General features: G+C 42.9%; 2 protein-coding genes across 2 annotated transcripts in view; both read left to right on the top strand.

Annotated features, from left to right (window-relative positions):
* Nucleotides 1–20,873, top strand: part of gtf2h1 (general transcription factor IIH, polypeptide 1) — a 284,403-nt gene that overhangs the window by 127,644 nt on the left and 135,886 nt on the right. The window lies entirely within an intron of this gene.
* kcnj11l (potassium inwardly rectifying channel subfamily J member 11, like) overlaps nt 1–20,873 on the top strand; it is a 129,213-nt gene that overhangs the window by 6,696 nt on the left and 101,644 nt on the right. The window contains exon 2 of the mRNA XM_064335668.1: nt 7,689–7,878. Within this exon, the coding sequence (XP_064191738.1) occupies nt 7,720–7,878 (159 nt within the window). The 5' untranslated portion in view covers nt 7,689–7,719. The remainder of the gene's footprint in view (nt 1–7,688; nt 7,879–20,873) is intronic.

The following is a 20,873-nucleotide window of genomic DNA, read 5'->3' as shown; positions in this document are numbered from 1 at the left end:
GCCACAAAATTCTACACACTGCACCTTTAAATAGGATTTCAGTAAAATTACAACCCTCTGCATGCACAGTGCATTCTCCCATCACGTGTGCAACCCACATTACTGCCAACACTACAGCACTGCCTTGCACCGCCTCCCGGAGCTTCTCCATCCTAGCTCCCCGGTGGTGGAATGAACTCCCTGTCCCTCTTCGAACCTCTCCCTCACTACCATCTTCCACCGTGGTCTGAACGCATCTCTTCAGAATATACCTGGACTAACTGCCACCACTCTGTGAATCATTTCACTTTAAATCCCTCCATACATGACACTCATGTTACATCATGTACCCCCATTCCAGCACATTTTGTAATTTGTATTTGTCCTAATATTTTAGCTTGTTCTTCTCCCTAGTTTGGCTTGGCATAAGTTAGGTCAGAATAATGTTCACTACATTAATTGAACTGTGTTCTTGGCTATAAATAGCTGTACGAAATTAGTATTGTAAAACTTTGGTCTGAAAGGTTCAACTGAACCCCAAGACAACAACAAAGGAACTGGTGAAGGAGTTGGAGGCATCAGATACCAAAGAATCCTACATCGCCATGGCCAGAAAGGAAGAAGTCCCTATTCCAAGACCGGCATAAAAAAGCCAGAATGAAGTTTGCAAGTGATCACCAGGATGAAGATCTAGCCTTTTGGAGGAGTGTTCTGTGGTCAGACGAAACAAAAATTGCACATAATGGCCATAATGATCAATGCTATGTATGGAGGAAAAAGGGTGAGGCTTTTATTCCGAAGAACACTATCCCAACTGTGAAGCATGGGGGTGGCAGCATCATGTTGATTATTTATATATATGTATATATATATGTGTAGCAAGCTGAGTGCGACCGCTCGGTTAATAGACGAGAGAGACGAGAGTTATTTCAAGACGCGAATGCGTCTTTTTATTTCACGGCCGTCACGCGGCTTTTGGTTTCGTACAAACACAATGGTAGCTGCTGACTATCGGTCAGCACTTCCTCCGTCTCCAGTCAGTCCCCCTTCTGCCTCCGTAGACCGCCTTTTAAGCGTCCAGGCTCACTGTCGAGGTAATCAGCACATTGTCAATCAATCAAACAATTAAACATCGGTGCTGATTAGTAATCCCCAACAGCTGTGGTGCAGAGTTTCGAGAGCCGCCCCGCCCACTCTCTCTCTGCAGCCAATGCAAAACCACGCCCACCCTACCACATACCCCCACCGCCCGACTTAGGCCGGGGAGCCATCCGGCCGATGACCATGACCGACGGCCTATGAACCACCTTGAAATTAAAGGGCTGTAGAGCCAGATACCAATGGATGATTCGCGGGTTGGTATCCTTCATGCAGTGGAGCCATTGGAGGGGAGCGTGGTCTGAACAGAGGGTGAATGGGCGACCCAGCAGGTAGTAGCGCAGGGACCCGACCGCCCACCGGATGGCGAGGCACTCCTTTTCTACCGTGCTGTACCTCGCCTCCCGCTGGGATAGTTTGCGGCTGAGGTACAGCACCGGGCGATCGACTCCCTCCACCTGCTGGGTCAAAACAGCCCCCAGCCCTCTGTCCGACGCATCGGTCTGCAGGATAAAAGAAAGAGAGAAATTAGGGGTGAACAAGAGCGGCTCCCCGCAGAGGGCTTCCTTTACCCTCTCAAACGCTCACTGGCACGGCTCCGTCCACTGGACCGGATCTGAGGCACCTTTGTGAGTTAAATCAGTCAAGGGGCTGGTCAGCTGTGAAAATGCTGGAATAAACCACCTATAGTAGCCGGCCAACCCCAAGAACCTCCTCACCTCTTTTTTCGTTTTGGGTCGTGGACAGGTCATAATCGCCGTGGTTTTATCCACTAGTGGTTGCACCTGTCCACTTCCCAAGTGGTACCCCAAATACCGTACCTCCGCTCGGCTAATCGCACACTTCTTTGGGTTAGCCGTGAGCCCCGCCTGCCTCAAGGACCCGAGCACCGCCCCCACATGCCGCATATGCTGTGCCCAGCTGCTACTGTGGATGATAACATCATCCAGATAGGCAGCAGCATACGCAGCATGCGGACGCAGCAGCCGATCCATCAGGCGCTGGGAGGTGGCTGGGGCCCCGAACAACCCAAACGGAAGTGTTCGGAATTGGTACAAACCGTCTGGAGCGGAGAAAGCCAATTTCTCTTTGGACTTTGCAGACAAGGGAATCTGCCAATAGCCCTTAGTCAGATCCAGTGTCGAGAAAAAGCCGTGCCCAGCCGATCCAGGCATAGGATAGGCATCAAAATGTGACAGAGCATTCACTTTCCTATAGTCCACACAGAACCGAATAGAGCCATCCAGCTTACTTACCAGCACGATGGGGCTATTCCAGGCACTGTGGGACTCCTCTATTACACCCAACTCCAGCATGGCCTTTATTTCTGCCTGCACCAATTTCTTTTTGTGCTCCGGCAGTCTATAGGGACGGGAACGTACCGTCACTCCCGGGGGGGTGTCGATATGGTGGTGTATGAGGTTAGTGCGCCCTGGTAGGGGAGAAAACACATCCGCAAACCGTTTTTGCAACAGGGCAAGGTCTGCTCTCTGACTTGGCGAGAGGTGGCTATCTGAAAGGGGTGGGGTCTGATTGATTGAATTTGATACCTCTGGCCCCAGCTCGTCCCTCTCCTGATCCACCGTTACCAGAGGAACAGCCACCACCTCTTTCCACGCTTTTAATAAATTGAGGTGATAAATCTGTTTCGCTCCCTCTCTATCAGCACGCTTCACCTCATAGTCAACCTCCGCAACTCGTCGTGTGACCACGAAGGGCCCTTGCCACTTGGCGAGTAATTTTGTACTGGAGGTTGGAAGTAATACCAGGACTTTATCTCCCGGCGAGAATTGTCGTAGTTTCGTCCCTCTATTGTAGTGCCTCTGCTGACGTTCCTGAGCCTCGAGAAAATTCTCCCGTGACAACCGACCCAGTGTGAGGTTTGCTCGCAGGTCCATGACGTATTGCACCTCATTTTTGCTGGGGCTTGGACCGTCCTCCCAGCTTTCTTTAACTAGGTCCAATATTCCCCAAGGTTTTCTACCGAATAATAGCTCAAAGGGAGAAAATACCGTGGAGGCCTGGGGAACCTCCCGCACTGCAAATAATAGAGGGACTAACAATTTATCCCAATTTCGGCTATCGTCGTGAATGAACTTTCGAATCATGGACTTCAGAGTTCTATTAAACCGCTCCACAAGCCCATCTGTTTGGAGATGGTATACACTGGTTCTAATAGAGTGAACGCCCAATAATCCGTATAACTCATTTAGTGTACGTGACATAAATGAAGTGCCCTGGTCAGTCAGAATCTCTTTCGGGATTCCGACGCGGGAGATAATTTGAAACAGAGCTTGTGCAACACTCTTAGCTGAAATATTGCGCAACGGCACTGCTTTGGGATACCGGGTCGCATAATCCACTAAGACCAACACGAAACGGTATCCCTAGGTGCTCCGTTCAAATGGCCCGATGAGGTCCATAGCAATTCTATCAAAGGGAACCTCTATTAAGGGTAGTGGGCGCAAAGGCGCTTTTGGGGTGGCCGGGGCGTTCACTGATTGACATTCGGGACAGGACGCACACGCACACAGGACGCACACCGACGTACGTCCGTCCAAATGCCCGGCCAGTAAAACCGAGCCATTATTCGGTGTAGTGACTTATCATACCCTAAGTGTCCCGCCATGGGGTTGTAATGAGCCGCCTGGAAAACCATTTCCCGCCGGTTTTTTGGTACCAACTGGGTCGTTTCTTCACCGGTCTGAGCGTCATGACACACTCGATACAACCTGTCCCAAAATAAGGGTGCGAGAGTACTGCATCGAGGCGCACCTGCTGACCATAAATACGCATCACTTAGTCATAGGCAAAGCGCAAGGTGTCGTCCCAAGACGAGTGGGAAATCCTCTGCGGGTTTGAACACAGGACACCGGGGAGTCTCAACTGGAGGCTCGCCTGGGTCCCTCCCCACCCCGGCCGCGTCGGACGGCCCTGCGTCACCACCGTCAACAGCACACACATCACACTTCCCTATCGGTTGTGATCGCACCCCCAGCATGTGTCTAGAAATCTCCCTAAACCCCGCCCAATCAGTACCCAAGATTAGGGGATGCGAAAGCCGGGAGCTAACCGCAGCCTTCACGATATGCGTTTTTCCCTGGTAACAAATTTCCACGGGTACTACCGGATACTTGTGCACATCTCCATGCACACACCGAATGGAAACCCAGGGTACCTTTACCAATGCCTCGGTTCGAACCAGGTTTTGCTGGATCAGGGACTGCATAGCCCCCGAATCCAACAGCGCCCGGTGTTCACTCCCTTGCACCCTTACCGGGATGCAGTACGCTCCCTCCTGATCGGGAGCGGAAGTGGGCGGCCCGACCACCCGGACCACCAGCCCCACTTCCATAAGTGGACAGTCGCGGCACAGGTGACCCGGCTGTCCGCACCGCCAACACCCCGGTCCGAGCGTCTGAGGAGCCCTCTGTGAGCCGAAGCCCCCCGCCACTGAGCCTGGACCTGGAGAGGGAATCGGAAAAAAGGGGGGATTAGTTTGAGGGAAGGGAGGGGGCAGAGCACTGGGGACAGGAGAGGGGCCAGTACAAGGAGGGGGTCTCCTCCTGGGCGCCGGTTCCAGCCGTGCTTGTAGTCCGCCTGGGCTCCGGGCGGCAGCTCATGTGCCGCCTGTTGGGCTTCCCCAGTTAAGAGGGGCAGGAGGGGTACTACCCACTCCTCATGGGGCCACTGGCATGCCTCCGCTGCCACCTAAAACTCTCCATGAATGCCTGGATGTCGTCTTCTGCGGTCATTTTGGGGAGGTGGATCCGGAGAGGGGATCGGGACGGCGGGTCCCGGGAGCTTGTTTCCCCGGCGGCAGCCAGCTGTCGCAGCGCCTGTGTCTGGAGGGAGGCTTGTGCACGCAGAGGCCTCTGCTCTGGCCATGGCCATGGTGGCGAAGAATCGTCCTTATCTTCTGCCATCATTACCGCCGCCAAGTTCAAATTGAACTGTTCAATCACTGGTGCAACAAGCAAGCATTTTGAACTTGACCGACAGCGTAGTAGGAGTAGGCTACTGTGATTGGTTTTTCTCCTGTGAGGAACACAGCGTGTGGCCAATCGCATTTTAGAAAACAAAAAAAAAAAGATTCAACTGCTGATTTCAAAGCTATGCTTCAAAGTAACGAGTAACGACAACATTCATAGAAATGTAATGTAGAGTCAAAAGTACAATATTTATCTTTCAAATGTAGTGGAATAAAAGTCATAAGTTTCCCAAAAAATAAATACTCAAGTAAAGTACAGATACTCTAAAAATGTACTTAAGTACAGTACTCAAGTAAATGTACTTTGTTACTGTCCACCCCTGTATATTTTTATGTGACATATTTTGTCTTATGATGAAAATGTCAATACATTATAATCATTAATGAAGCTAGAATGTAATCTGACGATGCATTTAATGTATTGCTCAAAATAAGTTATATTTTGAAGATTTGCAAATATGCCATGCTTTGCATAGCTAGCTAACGTTAGCTGCTAGTATATGAAATGGTGAATACAATGCTATAGGCTAATCTATGCCAGTTCACGTTATGTATGATTACGTTTTGTACTTTAAAAGTAAAATCACTTTTTATTTCATATAATTCAGAGGGAGGATACACAGATCGCCTGTCACATGAACACTCTGTGTTTACATATTATTTCGTTTGTCCAGAATAAACTATTGGGAAAGCACATCCTGTGTCCTGACTGTCACTTCACTCATCCTGATTGCACCGAAGCGAGACATAGTTCGACCCGTTTACACTGGTGCCGTGATCCCGTGGTCAACTGTACAGCTTGATGCTGTCGCCGAGGGAGCAACTCAAAGAGCTAGCAGCGAGTGGATTGAGTGAACGTCAGATATTTGTGATGCCATGTCAGGTATCATTGAAAAGAAAAAGGAAATAATTTACTTTTGTTTTGTGTGTTTTAGAAGAGAGAGACTTTGAAAAACAAAAGGGTGAAATTTTTTTTTTGTAATTGAAATCAAAAGACAATAGCATTTGAGTACTTTTTTTTCCTGAGTGAGATTTATTTTTCCCACCCTAGTGTAAACTGTTTATTTGAGTGACAACATTTCAAATTGAGTGGTTTTCTCAATATGTGTTTCTGTGTATTTCTGTGAATAATGTCATGCAAGTATATTTCAATGGGAAATTTCCAATAGTTACTTTTTATGTGAATTTCAACAAGTATATTTGTGACAGGAGCCACTGAACCCAGGCTCAAGTCGCACGAGGTGATTCTCCAGAAATCGCGTTTTAGTTGAAAACACTTTTTTCACCAAAATTCAGTTTTTTGCAGAAATGACTTCTTAAACATGTATACTTTCTAATACCTTAATATCAAACTCGTATTTGATCAGTAAACATGCGAAAAAGTTAAATAATTAAACTCTCTTTCTCTCTCGTCTCTCTCTCGGTCTGCTTGTTGTGAAGGGGCAGGACAATGGGCGGGACATGCATATTAATGACCATTCTGCAGGACATTCTTGCATAAGTAATCAGGAAATACCTTGTGTTGTTTACAATCTAGTCTACTCTTTTACGAGTGATTACGAGTCTCTCAGGAGATTCTATCATGTGTGACAATGCTGGTAATGTGGCTAAAGCTCGCCAAATTACCGAGCTGAATTTAGAATGTGCCAGTGACAAGAACGAATGGATTGACATGGTTACGGATTACTCTGTGGATAGAGGTGATGTATCGGAAGATGGTTTATCAGACGCATCAGATACAGACATTGAGGAAAGCGTACAGTTTTCTGATGATGACCGAGATGAATCCGATGTTGTCGCCGCGGAGGAAGCTAAAGTTTTGAGTTCATAGTTCGATCCGGTTACACCAGCAGCGTGGAGTGACTTTAAATGGTGCGGTGTTCTCAGTGTTCTCACTGAGTATACCAACAACACTGTTCGTGGACATGTTCGCCGGTTGTTCTCAATCCTGAAGTTCTTTCTTCTTACTGAGTATACTGCCAGCGTAATGGCTAAGGAGTTGGTCTTGTAACCTAAAGGTCGCAGGTTCGATTCCCTGGTAGGACACTGTCGTTGTACCCTTGAGCAAGGTACTTAACCTGCATTGCTCCAGTATATATCCAGCTGTATAACTGGATACAATGTAAATCACTCTGGATAACTAAACTGAAGTGTGCACTACTCTATCTAACAGGGAGCACATATACATACATTAATGCCTGAAACCCCGCAGTATCTATAAGCTGATCCAAACAACAGGTGGTGCTGGGGTGGTGGAGGATGAGTGCTATTCTGTGCAGTAGCAAAAGCAGCCCAGGCAAGCAGCAGCACTGAGAGGTCTGATTGTCAGTTTAAAAAGGTGCGCCATTGTGATTTAATGGGTAAGTGTGTGTATGTGATTGGTTGATTATTGAAACGTGTGAGTCACTGGGTGCATACTCACAGTTGCAGTTTCCTGACAGAACTTGCTTTGCGCATTCCATGCATGCCGCTCATGTATGTGTGTAATATTTAAATGATGTATCTTATAGGTCACATGACAGAATTGATCACCTAATGGTACTTGCACAACTGCTACTTTAGCCTCAATATGGAAATGCCATAGGACAAATGTGTAAACTGAACCTTTGCTCTTTTGCAGTGATAATCTTGGAGTGAATTGAAGCATCAGGATGTTGGCCCGGAAAGGCCTGTTACCAGATGGATTTTTGCTGACCCGGCTAGCAGAGGACTCCACCCAGCCCAACCGGTTCCGATCTAAGTCCCAGCGGGCCCGCTTCATTACTAAGGGGGGGTCCTGCAATGTGGCACACAAGAACATCAGGGAACAGGTTGGTATGTCATCAGGCACAGTCAGGTTTAAAAAAAAATTGCATTTGTCTGCTAACTCGCAGCTGAAAATATCAAATTCCCACCCAAATTTGGAATTGGCAACCGCCAATGTGCAAACCCCACTGTGATTCAGGAGGCTGCAGACATCCATGGTTCTTCTCTAAAACAAATCGTGTAACCAACTAAGCTCACATAGACAGAGTCAGAGGAAGACCTTTCATATGTGGCTCTCACTGCAATCTATGGATGTCCCCTGAAAGTCACTTTTTCAAGGTTTTTTTGTGAATAAATAAGCACACACACCAGAACACACATACAATCAGAAATTAATAATATTAAAACTTTGAACATATGAAGATCAAGTGAAAAACAACAAACCAATAAAAGAACAGTTTAAAAGAACAAACCAAAATGTAGTCTTAAAAAAAAACATGAAGTTGGTTGTCGGTACGTGGAAACATCTAACAGTATATGAATATCAAGTAACTTATAAGGTATAGGGCCACAATTTGACTTCAGAACAGCTTCACTCTTCACCCCTGAAATGCTGATATACAATTTCTGAACTTTGTGCATTGGGATTATTCTCAGGAAGGAAAGCCTCTAGCTCTTTGAGGGATGAAAGAGGTGGAAATCTACTTCACTCTTCATTCTCTCTGTTGGTGCTTTATTCCTATGCTAATATAGGCCATTGTGAAGATGTACCTTGTTGACCATTACAAAAATTATCCTGATTTGTAAACCTATGTTGGCTTGAACAAGTTCTTACGATCTTCACCGTAAAGCACCGATTGTACATGTACATGGCCCATTTTCGTGCCACTCCCTACAGGAAGTAGCCAGAAAACCTTTCAGTGATGCAGATCTGGGTTCCAGGTGATTTACTGTTATGTAGTGGCTTTTAATATGCAGTTTTTCCATTAAGCAAACTTCTGCTTCTGCTTTTTTATACATAGAAATGGTCCAGGATGTGCCAAACAAATTTAGTGATACATATGCGGGTTCATGGTGAATTGTATTATTATGTAGAAGCTCTGATTTAACCAATGTTTAATTGAGCAAGTTTTTACTGCTTTTGCAGTTGTGTGTTGTTTCTCTTAGCAGAGGTTCTTGGCATGCAATTTAATCTTTATGCAATTGGACAAGTTTTTACTGCTTTTGCAGCAGAGCCCCATAGGTATGTGGAAATCTTTATTTTGGTGCCCCTCACCACAAGAAATGGTCAGACAAACTTTCCTGTGACACTGGGTACTGGGTACAAGGTGAATTGTCATTTCTTTGAGAAAGGACACTTTAAATTAGACAAATAATCAATGACAAAATATTTTTAGTTTGTGATTATTTTCCAAATTTTTACTTAAATATTTGTTTCCTTGCATCAATATTCACATAGGTGGCACAGTGGTGGAGTGGGGGTAGCACTGTCGCCTCACAGAAAGAAGGTCCTGAGTTTGCACATTCTCCATGTGCACACGTGTGTTTCCTCCGGGTACTCCGGTTTCCTCCCACAGTTGAAAGACATGCAGGCGAGGTTAATTTGAAACTCTAAATTGCTCATAGTGAGGGAATGGTGTGTGCGCCCTGCGATAGATTGGCGAGCTGTCCAGGGTGTATTCCTGCCTCTTGCCCAATGCATGCTGGGAAAGTCTCCCGTGACCCTGACCTGGGCAAGCAGGTATAGATAATGGATGGATAGATGATCAACCCCCTTATCTAGAACATATCTGGATAGGCTCAAGCAGGCTCCCATCGACCCTGCCCAGGAATAATTTGGTATAGAAAATGGATGGATGGGTGGAATATTCACATACTTTGAACCATTTTCATTGGTCTAAAATGTAGAGCAATGGTACATGGTTTTATTTTGAAATTGTCATATTTTCATCAAATTATACCCAAAGAATTATCTAGCTTGACATTGCCGGAAAAAAAAGGCAATTGTAAAACTTTGTGAAGACTGGCAGCAGTATCCTTGTTAGGGGGCCAAGCACTGCAGGTGTGAGGCACCCTATTGTATTTGTAGTTATTATTCAGGGGCCAAGCAGCGATGCAGCTGGAACCCTATTGTGTTTTGTCTTGGTAGATACCCCCTGGCTCTCTGACATTACTGGGTAGTGTGGGCTGGAGAGAGATGGGGCGGGGTTAAGTCCTTAGGGGAGGGTGTGGACGGGACTGAATGGGTGTCATGTTTCAATGGTATATTTTTATTTTATTTTCATGTTTGTTTATGAATGGATTAGTGTATGAGTTTAGAATAAGTGTTAGCTGTATTGGAGGAGGTATTAAAGGTACCCTTATATTCATTCATTCATTAATTCATTCATCACCCTAATGCAATAAATAGCTATTGGTCATGTCAGCGCATCAGTGATTGGCACCTCATCTTATCATGTTAAACCCATCCTCCATTGTCAGGTGTTTGTGTTAAGTGTGTGTAGGTGTCCTTGTGTGATTGGTCCTGGTTAGTTTAAATGTGTTTGTTTAAAGCCACGGCCAACTTAGTGTGTGTAAACTTCTGACCCACTGGAATTGTGATATAGTGAATTAAAAGTGAAATAATCTGCCTAACTTTAACCATTAGTAGGACAAGAAAATAACTGACTCTGGACCAGCAGCTAGGGCCAACTGCACCCAACACCGGTGGCTAGCTAGCTATACCCACGACAAATGCGGTGTCACTGGTTAGCTTAATGCATTTTTTCAATGGTCAGGACAATAATGTTAAGAAGGGAGAAAATCATTCCAAATCCAACCATGTAGAGCAGGTCATATAAGGCCAGAGTAGATTAGCGGGTCTGTCAACGCCAGCATGAAAGATATAGTTTATAAAGTTTCGGTTAGCTAACGTTAACGTTAGAAAGGGCTGGATCATCAGGTAGCTGTCAAAGTCAGGTTTATTTGTCATTACAAACCATATGCTGTACAGTACACAATGTAACAAAACTTTGTTTCGCAAGGCTTCGGTGTAACCATAGCCCGTATAGGGGTGTAACATAGACTTCCAGTCTGCTCACAGCACTTACAAAGGAATACACACATTGTGAAAATCAGAATCACAGTGCACTTAGACAAGACAGGTGCAGTAGGCAAGAGATAGACAATTAGTAATAAATAGTTTTATTAAAACATAGTAAGTAGTAAACATATTGTCGGTAATTTATCGAAAACCATGCTGGCTAGCTATATTGTTGTTGTGTTGTGATAAAAATATATATGACGTTACATTCCATTTGAAATTACGTCTTAAGTTAGTTAGGTTAGGTTGTACTCTTTTATACGGTCTATGTTTGTACTTTATAGATCCCTGAAAGGAAATCCTGTTGTCATCACGACTGTTATGTTTCTGTTTTTTGTCTTTGTTTTGCTGATTTCCTGTTCTGACCTCCGCCTGTTTACCGACTTTGATTTTGCCCTCCGATTTTGTACTTTTGCCCCGGTGGACTTTTCTGGTTTTGATCTTTGCACGAACTGACTACGAGACTGCCTGCTGTATTGTGTACTTCCGAATTAAATATTTCCTATGGGAGTTTCGCCACTCTGTTGTCCGAGTCTGCATTTGGGTCCACCTCACCTCGACCCATGACAATGACCGTACAATTATGATGTGAAATAAACAATATAACTTAATAATAACAAATCTGTTATTTCCAGTAATTTGAAATTGAAATATCAAAGTGACACTAGAAGTAGAAAGGCGCAAGCATGTTCCATCTGAGTCGTGACGATATAAGCGTGCGTCGGGAGCGCAGTACCAGGATGTGTAGTTCCTAAATGTACTAAACGTACACAACGTTGTACCTTGTACTTGTCATGGGTCAATCATGCTGCTGATATTATATTTCATCAGTCATATATGTCATGAGTACCACATACTAATAGCTAACTGGTTCCCGACTTGTAACTAAAAATATCGCTTATTGAAAATTTCTCCGTTCATTTTTCCATTGACAAATTTGCGGGAAAACGAGAGGAGTGGCTTGGTGACATTTTCACTTACAAGCTCTATTTGCACTAGAAAACCAAACACCGCCATATACCGCCACATACCGCCACACCGCCAAAAACAAGAAAATCATTGTAACACACATTAAAGGAGATAAATATACTATTATCAAAAAGATTTGTTATTTCCCTTATCCCCTTGTCGTACCACGGCCTGAGTGTGTCATCATTAAAACAGGTTGAGAAATTGGGGTTTCTCCTTATGGGAGTATAGGGGGAGAGGCGTTCACTGTAACCCATAAGTTTATGGGAGCACTTCCATATTTGTAAACTATTAATAATAGTAGGGTTCTTGGTTATTTTTTTAACCTCCAGTAAACCAATATAGGGCAGGTATTTCAACTCATATGGAAGAATGTCATGGGACTCCACTTTTGCCCATGCACTTAATGAGCTGGAAAACTATTGCTTGACCTGGGTAAGTTGAGAGACAGTAGAATTTGAGGTTTGGTAAGTTTAGACCACCAGCATTATATGGGAGCTGTAATACCTGTGAGCTAATCCTTGGTGATTTATTATCCCAAATAAATTAAGAGAAGAGGCTCTGCATTTTTTTAAAGAAAAGTGTTGGGGGAGGGGGGGTGTGGGAGATACATTTTAATAATGTTAGTTCTACCCATAAATGAGATGGGAAGTAAGTTCATTCTTTTCAGATCGCTTGTATCAATTATTGGGGGATAGTTAAGTTGATAAGCGTCTTCTATATTACTGGGAATGTATATGCCCAAGTACTTCATATAGTCTGGAGACCATTTCAAATTGAACTTGCCTTTTAAAGAATCAGAACTGAATTTGGAAATTGGCATGATCTCGGTATTGGACCAGTTGATTTTGTAACCAGATAGATCGCCGAACTGGTCAAGTATTGTAATTGGAATTGGTCTGCGTACAGAGAAATAACATGACTTTCACCTCCAATCTTAATACCTTGTGTATGGTCATGTGATCTTATTATTGCGGCCAGGGGCTCAATAGCAAGAGCAAATAATAATGGAGACAATGGACAGCCTTGTCTTGTCCCTTGTGACAGCTTGAAGGGAGATGAGTGCTGAGTGTTTGTCTTAATGATTGCCATAGGGGAACTATAAAGAATGCGGATCCAGGAAATGAAGACAGGGCCAAAATTAAATCTTGATAAGATGGATATTAAATATTCCCATTCTAATCTATCAAATGTTTTTTCAGCATCGATAGAAATAACCACCATAGGGGTAGCACACAATCTTTGGTATGAAAAAGGATATTGAAGTACCTACGTATATTGTCCGACGATAGACAACCCTGGACAAAGCCTGTTTAGTCTGAATGGATAAGACTAGAAGCCACTGATTCAAGACGTAAAGTTAGAATTTTAGTAATGATCTTGTAATCGACATTTAAAAGTGAGACTGGTCTATGTGAGGCACACAACAAAGGATCCTTGTCTTTCTTTTTAAGTAAAGTAATAGCTGCTACGTAGAGGGACTGGGGAAGTAGCTTCTTCTCAAGACAGGTTGAAATCATAGAAAGAAAAAAGGGCATCAGCTGCTGAGAAAACTGTCTGTAAAATTCAACTGGAAGACCATCCAATCCTGGTGCCTTGCTATTTTGAAGGGAATACATAGCCTTCAAAATCTCCTCTGGGGTTATATATTTATCTAGATAAGACCTCCTTTCAATTGTCAAAAAGGGTAGAGGGATATCTTTCAAAAAGGAATTAAGGGTTTCCCCACTACAATGACAGTTGCATTTATACAATTCACTGTAAAATTCTTTGAATGTCTCATTGATTTGAACAGGGTCCATTGTTGCACAACCATCAGCCCCTTTAATCCGCAAAATAGCCCGATCCTCTGATTCTTTCTTTATTTGCCATTCCAGTAATTTACCTGCCATTTCACCTTGTTCTACAAACCTTTGCTTTGTTTTTAAAATATTCAATTCAATAGAATGTGTGTTTATGTTATTGTATTTCATTTTCAAGTTATCAAGCTGGCAGAGTATAATGGGGTTTTTAGATAAACAGTGAAGTTTCTCTAGCTTTTTGTTATAATTATTAGGGGTCCAAGCAGCGAAGCTGGTGGAACCCTATTGTATCTGTTAGGATTATTAGGGGTCCAAGCAGCGAAGCTGGTGGAACCCTATTGTATCTGTTAGGATTATTAGTGTCTGAGGCTCAGCACCCATAAGTCCTGGAGCAACCAAATTTGGCAGGTGGGTTCCTATGGCCCCCCACTACTCAGGCACTAAAAAGCACGTACGTCAGCCAGATGGTGGCGCTATAACAAAGGGTAACGCGTAAAAGCCCATAACTCCCACACCATGAGTTAGATCAACACAAAACTTCTTCGACCTATGCATCTCAACGTGATCTACAACTTTGCCATTGGCCTCACCTTTGTCCGCCATATTGTTTGCCCGCCATTTAGACTTTTTAGTTGGGGCGTGGCAGTTTTCTCCGCTAAAATGTCTGAGGCTCAGCAACCATAAGTCCTAGAGCAACCAAATTTGGCAGGTGGGTTCCTATGGCCCCCCACTACTCAGGCACTAAAAATCACCTATGTTGACCAGATGGTGGCGCTATAACAAGAGGGTCATACTTTAAAAGGCCATAACTCCCACACCATAAGTCAGATCAACACAAAACTTCATCGACTGATGCATCTGAATGTGCTCTACAACTTTCCTATTGGGAGCACCTATGTCCGCCATATGGTTTGCACACCATTTGGCCTTTTTCATTAGGTGGGGTGCGTAAAAGCTGGAGCTCCAAATCTAAACGGTTACATCGAGTAAACTTCTTTACGGCAAGCGACAACCATGGCGACGCAAGTAATCCCACACCGTAGGTCTAGTTTTTAGCAGTGAGGAGACGGTCTGACAGTGCCACCTAGCGTGCATGCTAGGATAGGCTACCCAAAGTTTCTTAGTAAAAGCTTTCTGAGAGGATGAATAATTACTTTTCTTTGGCATGGATCCATTTGAAGATAGTATCGGGTGAGTTCGTTAAGTCTTTAAATCTGTCATTATGGTGAGAAAAAGCTAAACCATTTTATTGGTAGTTTTTGAGTTTCTGTGCAAACGCGCGAAAACACGCTGGTATAATAAAACAATGACGGTAATACATATATAGTCCGCTTCGTTCCGTTGTTACCATAACATAACAGATTATCTTGTGTCTACAGCTGCAGTTTCTCGCTGCAATTTCTAACATTGAATATTCACAAAAGACGCAATGTATGCTGTACTCTGCCAATGTCTAAATAAATAATACGCTACGGTAAAGCTTTGAGAGGATGAATAATTACTTTTCTTTGGCAGGGATCCATTTGAAGACAGTATCGGGTGAGTTCGTTAAGTCTTTAAATCTGTCATTATGCTGAGAAATAGCTAAACCATTTCATTGATAGGTTCTGAGTTTCTGTGCAAACGCGCGAAAACACGCTGGTATAATGAAACAATGACGGTAGCCTAATACATATATAGTCCGCTTCGTTCCGTTGCTACCATAACATAACGACCTACAGCTGCAGTTTCTCGCTGCAATTACTAATATTGAATATAAACAAAAGACGCAATTTATGCTGTAGTCTTCCAATGTCTAAATAAATAATACGGTCCATTTGAAGACAATATCGGGTGAGTTCGTTTAGTCTTTAAATCCGTCATTATGCTGAGAGAAATCGTATTCTCAATTTAATTTCTAAATTGACTGTAAGCTTAGTGTTGTAACTAGGTAGTTGTTCCGTAGGTGACTTAGTCTTAACTCGTCTTAACTATTGCTTGAATGTTCACATAGACTGCGTTGTTGCTGTTCTTGTTTGTGTTAGCGTTAATCAGTTTAAACTACAGGGTCCAAGTTGAACTGTGCGGTTGTTCCCTGCACTTGGAGCGGTATTTCTCTCTAGGGTTTTCGGCACACTTATTCCTGGTTATGGTTATACACTTTGTTGTACGTCGCTCTGGATAAGAGCGTCTGCCAAATGCCTGTAATGTAGGCTAATGTAATATTCCGTAGCAACAAGATAAACCCGGCGTTAGCCCTGAAATATGCCAGTACAGCAGTGAAAACGCTGCACACGGAATAACAAAATAAACGAGACAATTTTGTTTTTTACATTATACCATGTCATTCTACAGTCAATATCTGGGACTAAACATTGAATAAATATACAATCTTACCATTGGTTTTACGCGTAGAGATGTCCCTTTTGCGACTGAGTGGTCATATATTGTCTTGGACAATCCGTTTGTGATTCATGTTGCTTCTCATCTGCCAATAAATAAATAAAACGGTCGGCTGCTCTGCGCGTAGGTCCCGACTTGATAACTCGTCTTTTGTTTCGTTTTTTGTTTCGTTTTTTCTCAATGTCGTATTTATTATTTGAAATGTGTATTTATGTGTTATCATTGTATCTGTCTCTGAGGCGCTCTGAAATGTGCATTCTCTGCTAAACTATATATCAAAACTTCAGCACTTTCTCGGTACTTAAAAAACAAAAACAAAAAAAAAACCGTTTTGTATTTGAATTTTCCAACGTTCGGTAGTTCTGCGTCAAATGTAAAAGCCAGGGAAATGTGTCTCGCGCATTACTGATTTAGAGGATGAAAAGTGTAGTTTGTCAGAATCTTCGCTAGATGGCAGTAGCAACTAAGGTTGCCAAGTGAGGTGACCTGCGCTTGTGCATTCACTTCCCTCATATAGCGCAAGCTTCCACTCAGTTGACTTCAGTAGCAATAGGTGTTCTAATTTGGAAATATTTTATTATAGGAAGATGTTGTATTGTTATTAGAATATGCTGTTTTTAGATCTATTTAAAAGTGAGAGACCAGTTTAAAGATTATTTAGTTTACAATAGTTACATTTTTGAAATTTATTCTATATATTTTTCTATTGTTCAGTGTTGTAACACGATAGGCCTATGCTCATTAATATGTTGAACAGGCTTCAACTTAAAGGTTGTTCATAAACCAGGTTTTTAATAAACTGTGAATTCGAAAATGAGGTTAACCCTTTTGGACATTAGGTTTCTGATCTATGAAGGTATTTTCAGTATTGTTAGGTACCGATTATTGAATCAATCTTGTTTCAGTATTGAGTATCGTGATACTAAACCTAGTATCGGTATGACAGTCAAAATTTTGGAATCGTGACAACACTAGTGTGACGCCTTTTTTAGTTACAGCATGGAAGCGCTGCAGCTGTACATACACGCCGGGCCATATATGTGTTACAACATCCCATCTAAGTGTTACGACATCCCATCTAAGCATTACGACATAGTAAAGGCCTTTACGGGAAGCGGCCAGGACACATCTATAGCGACGCAAATAAGTCAACCGACAGCGTCTCTTAGCACAAAATTGGCCGCAAGTCATCAATATTTCATACGATCATCATGATGTTCAGTAGATATGTTGGGTGACGGCGTATGATCATGAGGACAAAGTCATTTTTAAATCGCTCCATAGGGGGCGCGATGGTGCCAATGCTTGGACCCCTCCCAACGCCGCTTGCGGCTTTAATTATTATTATTATTATTAGGGGTCCAAGCAGCGAAGCTTGAGTTTCTGTGCAAACGCGCAAAAACACGCTGGTATAATAAAACAATGACTGTAGTACATACATAGTCCGCTTCGTTCCGTTGCTACCATAACATAACAAACTATCTTGTGTCTACAGCTGCAGTTTCTCGCTGCAATTACTAATATTGAATATAAACAAAAGAAGCAATTTATGCTGTAGTCTGCCAATGTCTAAATAAATAATACGGTACTCGCAGGTAGCAGGGGTGGCGAGTTGATGTTTCGTTTTTTGCTACTAAAAGTTTGTTAGTAAAAGCTTTTTGAAAGGATGAATCATTACTTTTCTTTGGCATGAATCCATTTGAAGACAATATCGGGTGAGTTTGTTTAGTCTTTGAATCCGTCATTATGCTGAGAGAAATCGTGTTCTCAATTTAATCTCTAAATTGACTGTAAGCTTAGGGTTGTAACTAGGTAAATCATTTGTGCGGCATATTGCACAGGTTGCGCAGGCCACGTAGGCCTAATTAGATTTTGTTACTGAAGGTTATAGTTCAAAAGACAACACCTTCATTCATATTTCCAAACCTACTAAATACTGCACCAATGACCACAAAAATGCTCAGCTAGAAGTAACTTGTTGCAACGAAGACATTCACCTGACAAAAGCGCTTTTAGTTGCATATTTAAAGTAATAATCTCGAAGATCATCATTAAAATAAATGTCTGTTAATTCACTGTCTATCACCGAATTAGGCAACACAATGGTGATTGAGCCTATTATTATATTAATTTCTATTATTATTAATATTATAATTTATGATTAAAGAACTGGGTGTCTGTGGCGACATTCCCGGGAAAAAATCACAAGCGGCGCATAGTTAGTGACGCGTTTTCCATCACCCATCAGTGGTTGGTCCACCAGAGAGGGTAGGCGGAGCTAACGCAACAGGCTCGCTCTTCAACTCACTTGCGTGTCTGCTAGCATTACAATAACAGAAAAAGGGGGGGGGGGGGGAGTTATGGAACCCTAAAAAGTTTTTGTGTAACATGAGAGGTCATCATTTGTTGATGTAGATTTCGTATTACATTTGATGACAATGTAACGTTACTAAATTACATAGCCTAGCTATTTGCACAGCTAACGCTAGCTACCGGACCATGTCAAGAAAGGCAACATTAGTTTAGACAACGTTGCGCACAGTATCCATCTCTCATATCAGGTAACAACGCGTTAGCTAGCTAGCTAATGTAATTAACACAATTTGTCAGCTAACAATTTGAAAAAATGCTAGCTAATGCTACCGACTGGTACCGACCTCGCAAAACGTCTCTCGAATGCAATGCTACCTTGTTGCAACGTTGCAATGTAGCTAACTAAAGGTCAGTTCAGATCAATGATTCGCTATGAGTCTGGATGCAACTTGCTAAATTCCAAGACGTCTGATTGTAAACGTTCTAACTGCACTTGGCGATTTGACAAGGTGGGTCTTTTGAGTCCCCAGGCAACGGCTTCAGACGTTCTGCAACTAACCAGTTCACACCGCTGCAATTTTCTCTGCAACATTCTAAAACCGTTTTGTCTCGTTGTGAATCATTGATCTGAATTGGCCTTAACGTTACCGTTATTTACATTGCCATCAAGTTCATCAATATATTATAATGATCGGAATAAAGCCATCTTTACACAGAGCATTAACCAGGGGTATAGGTGGAGCAGAGCCAGGTCTGATTTCAGTGTAAAGATGTCAAACCGGAGAGAACTAAATAAAAGAATACAGCAGTATGGATTAGCGTCATTATTTTATTACGCTTCCTCATATGGTCCTTCAGCCTTGCCCTTTTTTGATGAAATCTCCTTTGTTTTTGTTTTATTATTCTTGTTCTGATTGCTAATTTAACACCCAGCTCCGCTTTATTCTCGAACAGTTTGCTGGCAAAACCAGAAACACCAGCGGTCACATTTTGCAAGGCAGTTGTTTCAAAAATATCACACAACAAGCATTCACGAGAAAGACTGTTTAGTGTGCACGAGATACATAATTGTACGAGCCGCAGCGAATCCCGCAAATTCTTCTCTGCAGTGTAAAGATTTTCATACCGGGCAAAAGGTGGATAAAGAACGTCTGTGGAAATTGATCATCACTAATTCTACCCCAGGTCTGCTACAGCATTTTAACCCAGCCCGGCAGTGTAAAGGCAGCTTAAGTTAGCCTAATGTTAGACAATGAATGAGTGTGTACATAACGTTACTTTTATAACAACCATTTTTTATTTAGTAAATAGTAAGTGTTATAGTTGGCGTGGCCCAGGTGCCAACTGACTGACGTCACACAGGCGACACTGGTTGGATTCGGTTGGATCTCTGGGAAGTGAGGTCCAAAAACACACCTGCAATTACTGCTTTTCGCCAATGGTACCGCCAAAGAGAACGAAACAGAAATCTTCGAGATTGTAACTTTAACGTTGCCTATCGGTTTTATGAATCAATTGTTACAACCTATTAGTCAAAGCCTTATGCCAGCGACCTCATGTCAGCAGTCAACCAATCGTCTTCTTTACGGAGTATGTGGGCACTGGTTACTAACTACCCGCTTTTAATTTCTTGAGGAGGTCTGCGTCTTCAACGCGGCCGTGGTCTGCAACCGTCGCACATGCCGCACATTGCGCACAACCCCTACACAGACCCATTTTTACGTGTATTATGCAGAAGTATAAAACAGCCTTTAGTGTTACGGCATAGTAAAGGCCTTTACGCCTAGCGGCTAGGAGACATCATTGGCAATGCAGTAGATATGTTGGGTGAAGGTATATGATCATGAGAACAAAACCATTTAAAAACCGCTCCATAGGAATTGTGCCAATGCTTGGACCCCTCCCAACGCCGTTTGCGGCTTTAATTTATCTTTGGATTTGGTTTTAAGGGAGGAAGAAAATGCTATGATGATCCCTCCAATGCAGGCTTTCAACGTGTCCCAAACTATTAACGAATGTACTGTTCAGTCCTGATGCACGGCAGAAGAAGTGTCCAAGTGGGCATTTACAAAGTCAATAAACTGTTGGTTGGCTAGCAATGATGCATTAAACCTCCAGCTTTTAGATGATGCAGGAGGTCCATCAAAATCAATTGAAAAAAATAGCGCAGAATGATCTGATAATATTCTTGCCAAGTAAACACATTTTGATATCTTGAAAGCAAAAGATAAGGAAACAAAAAAAAGATATATTCTTGAATAAATATTGTGTACAGGAGAGTAGAATGAGAAGTCCCTGTGAATAGTTCTCCAGATCTCATGAAGGCCCAATTCCTGAGTATTATGGGCCAATGCAATAGACATGTTGGACAGGGAGTGATTAGTAATGGAAGATCTGCCCAAATTAGCATCCAAAATACAATTGAAATCACCCCCCCCCCCCCAAAAGATGGGAATCTTGAATTGTGTCAGCATTAATGTGACATTGTTAATTAATTTGGGGTCATCATGAT

Source organism: Anguilla rostrata, chromosome 5 (genome assembly GCF_018555375.3).
Source record: "Anguilla rostrata isolate EN2019 chromosome 5, ASM1855537v3, whole genome shotgun sequence".
Lineage (NCBI taxonomy): Eukaryota > Metazoa > Chordata > Actinopteri > Anguilliformes > Anguillidae > Anguilla > Anguilla rostrata.
This window is presented reverse-complemented; position numbering and strand designations above follow the sequence as displayed.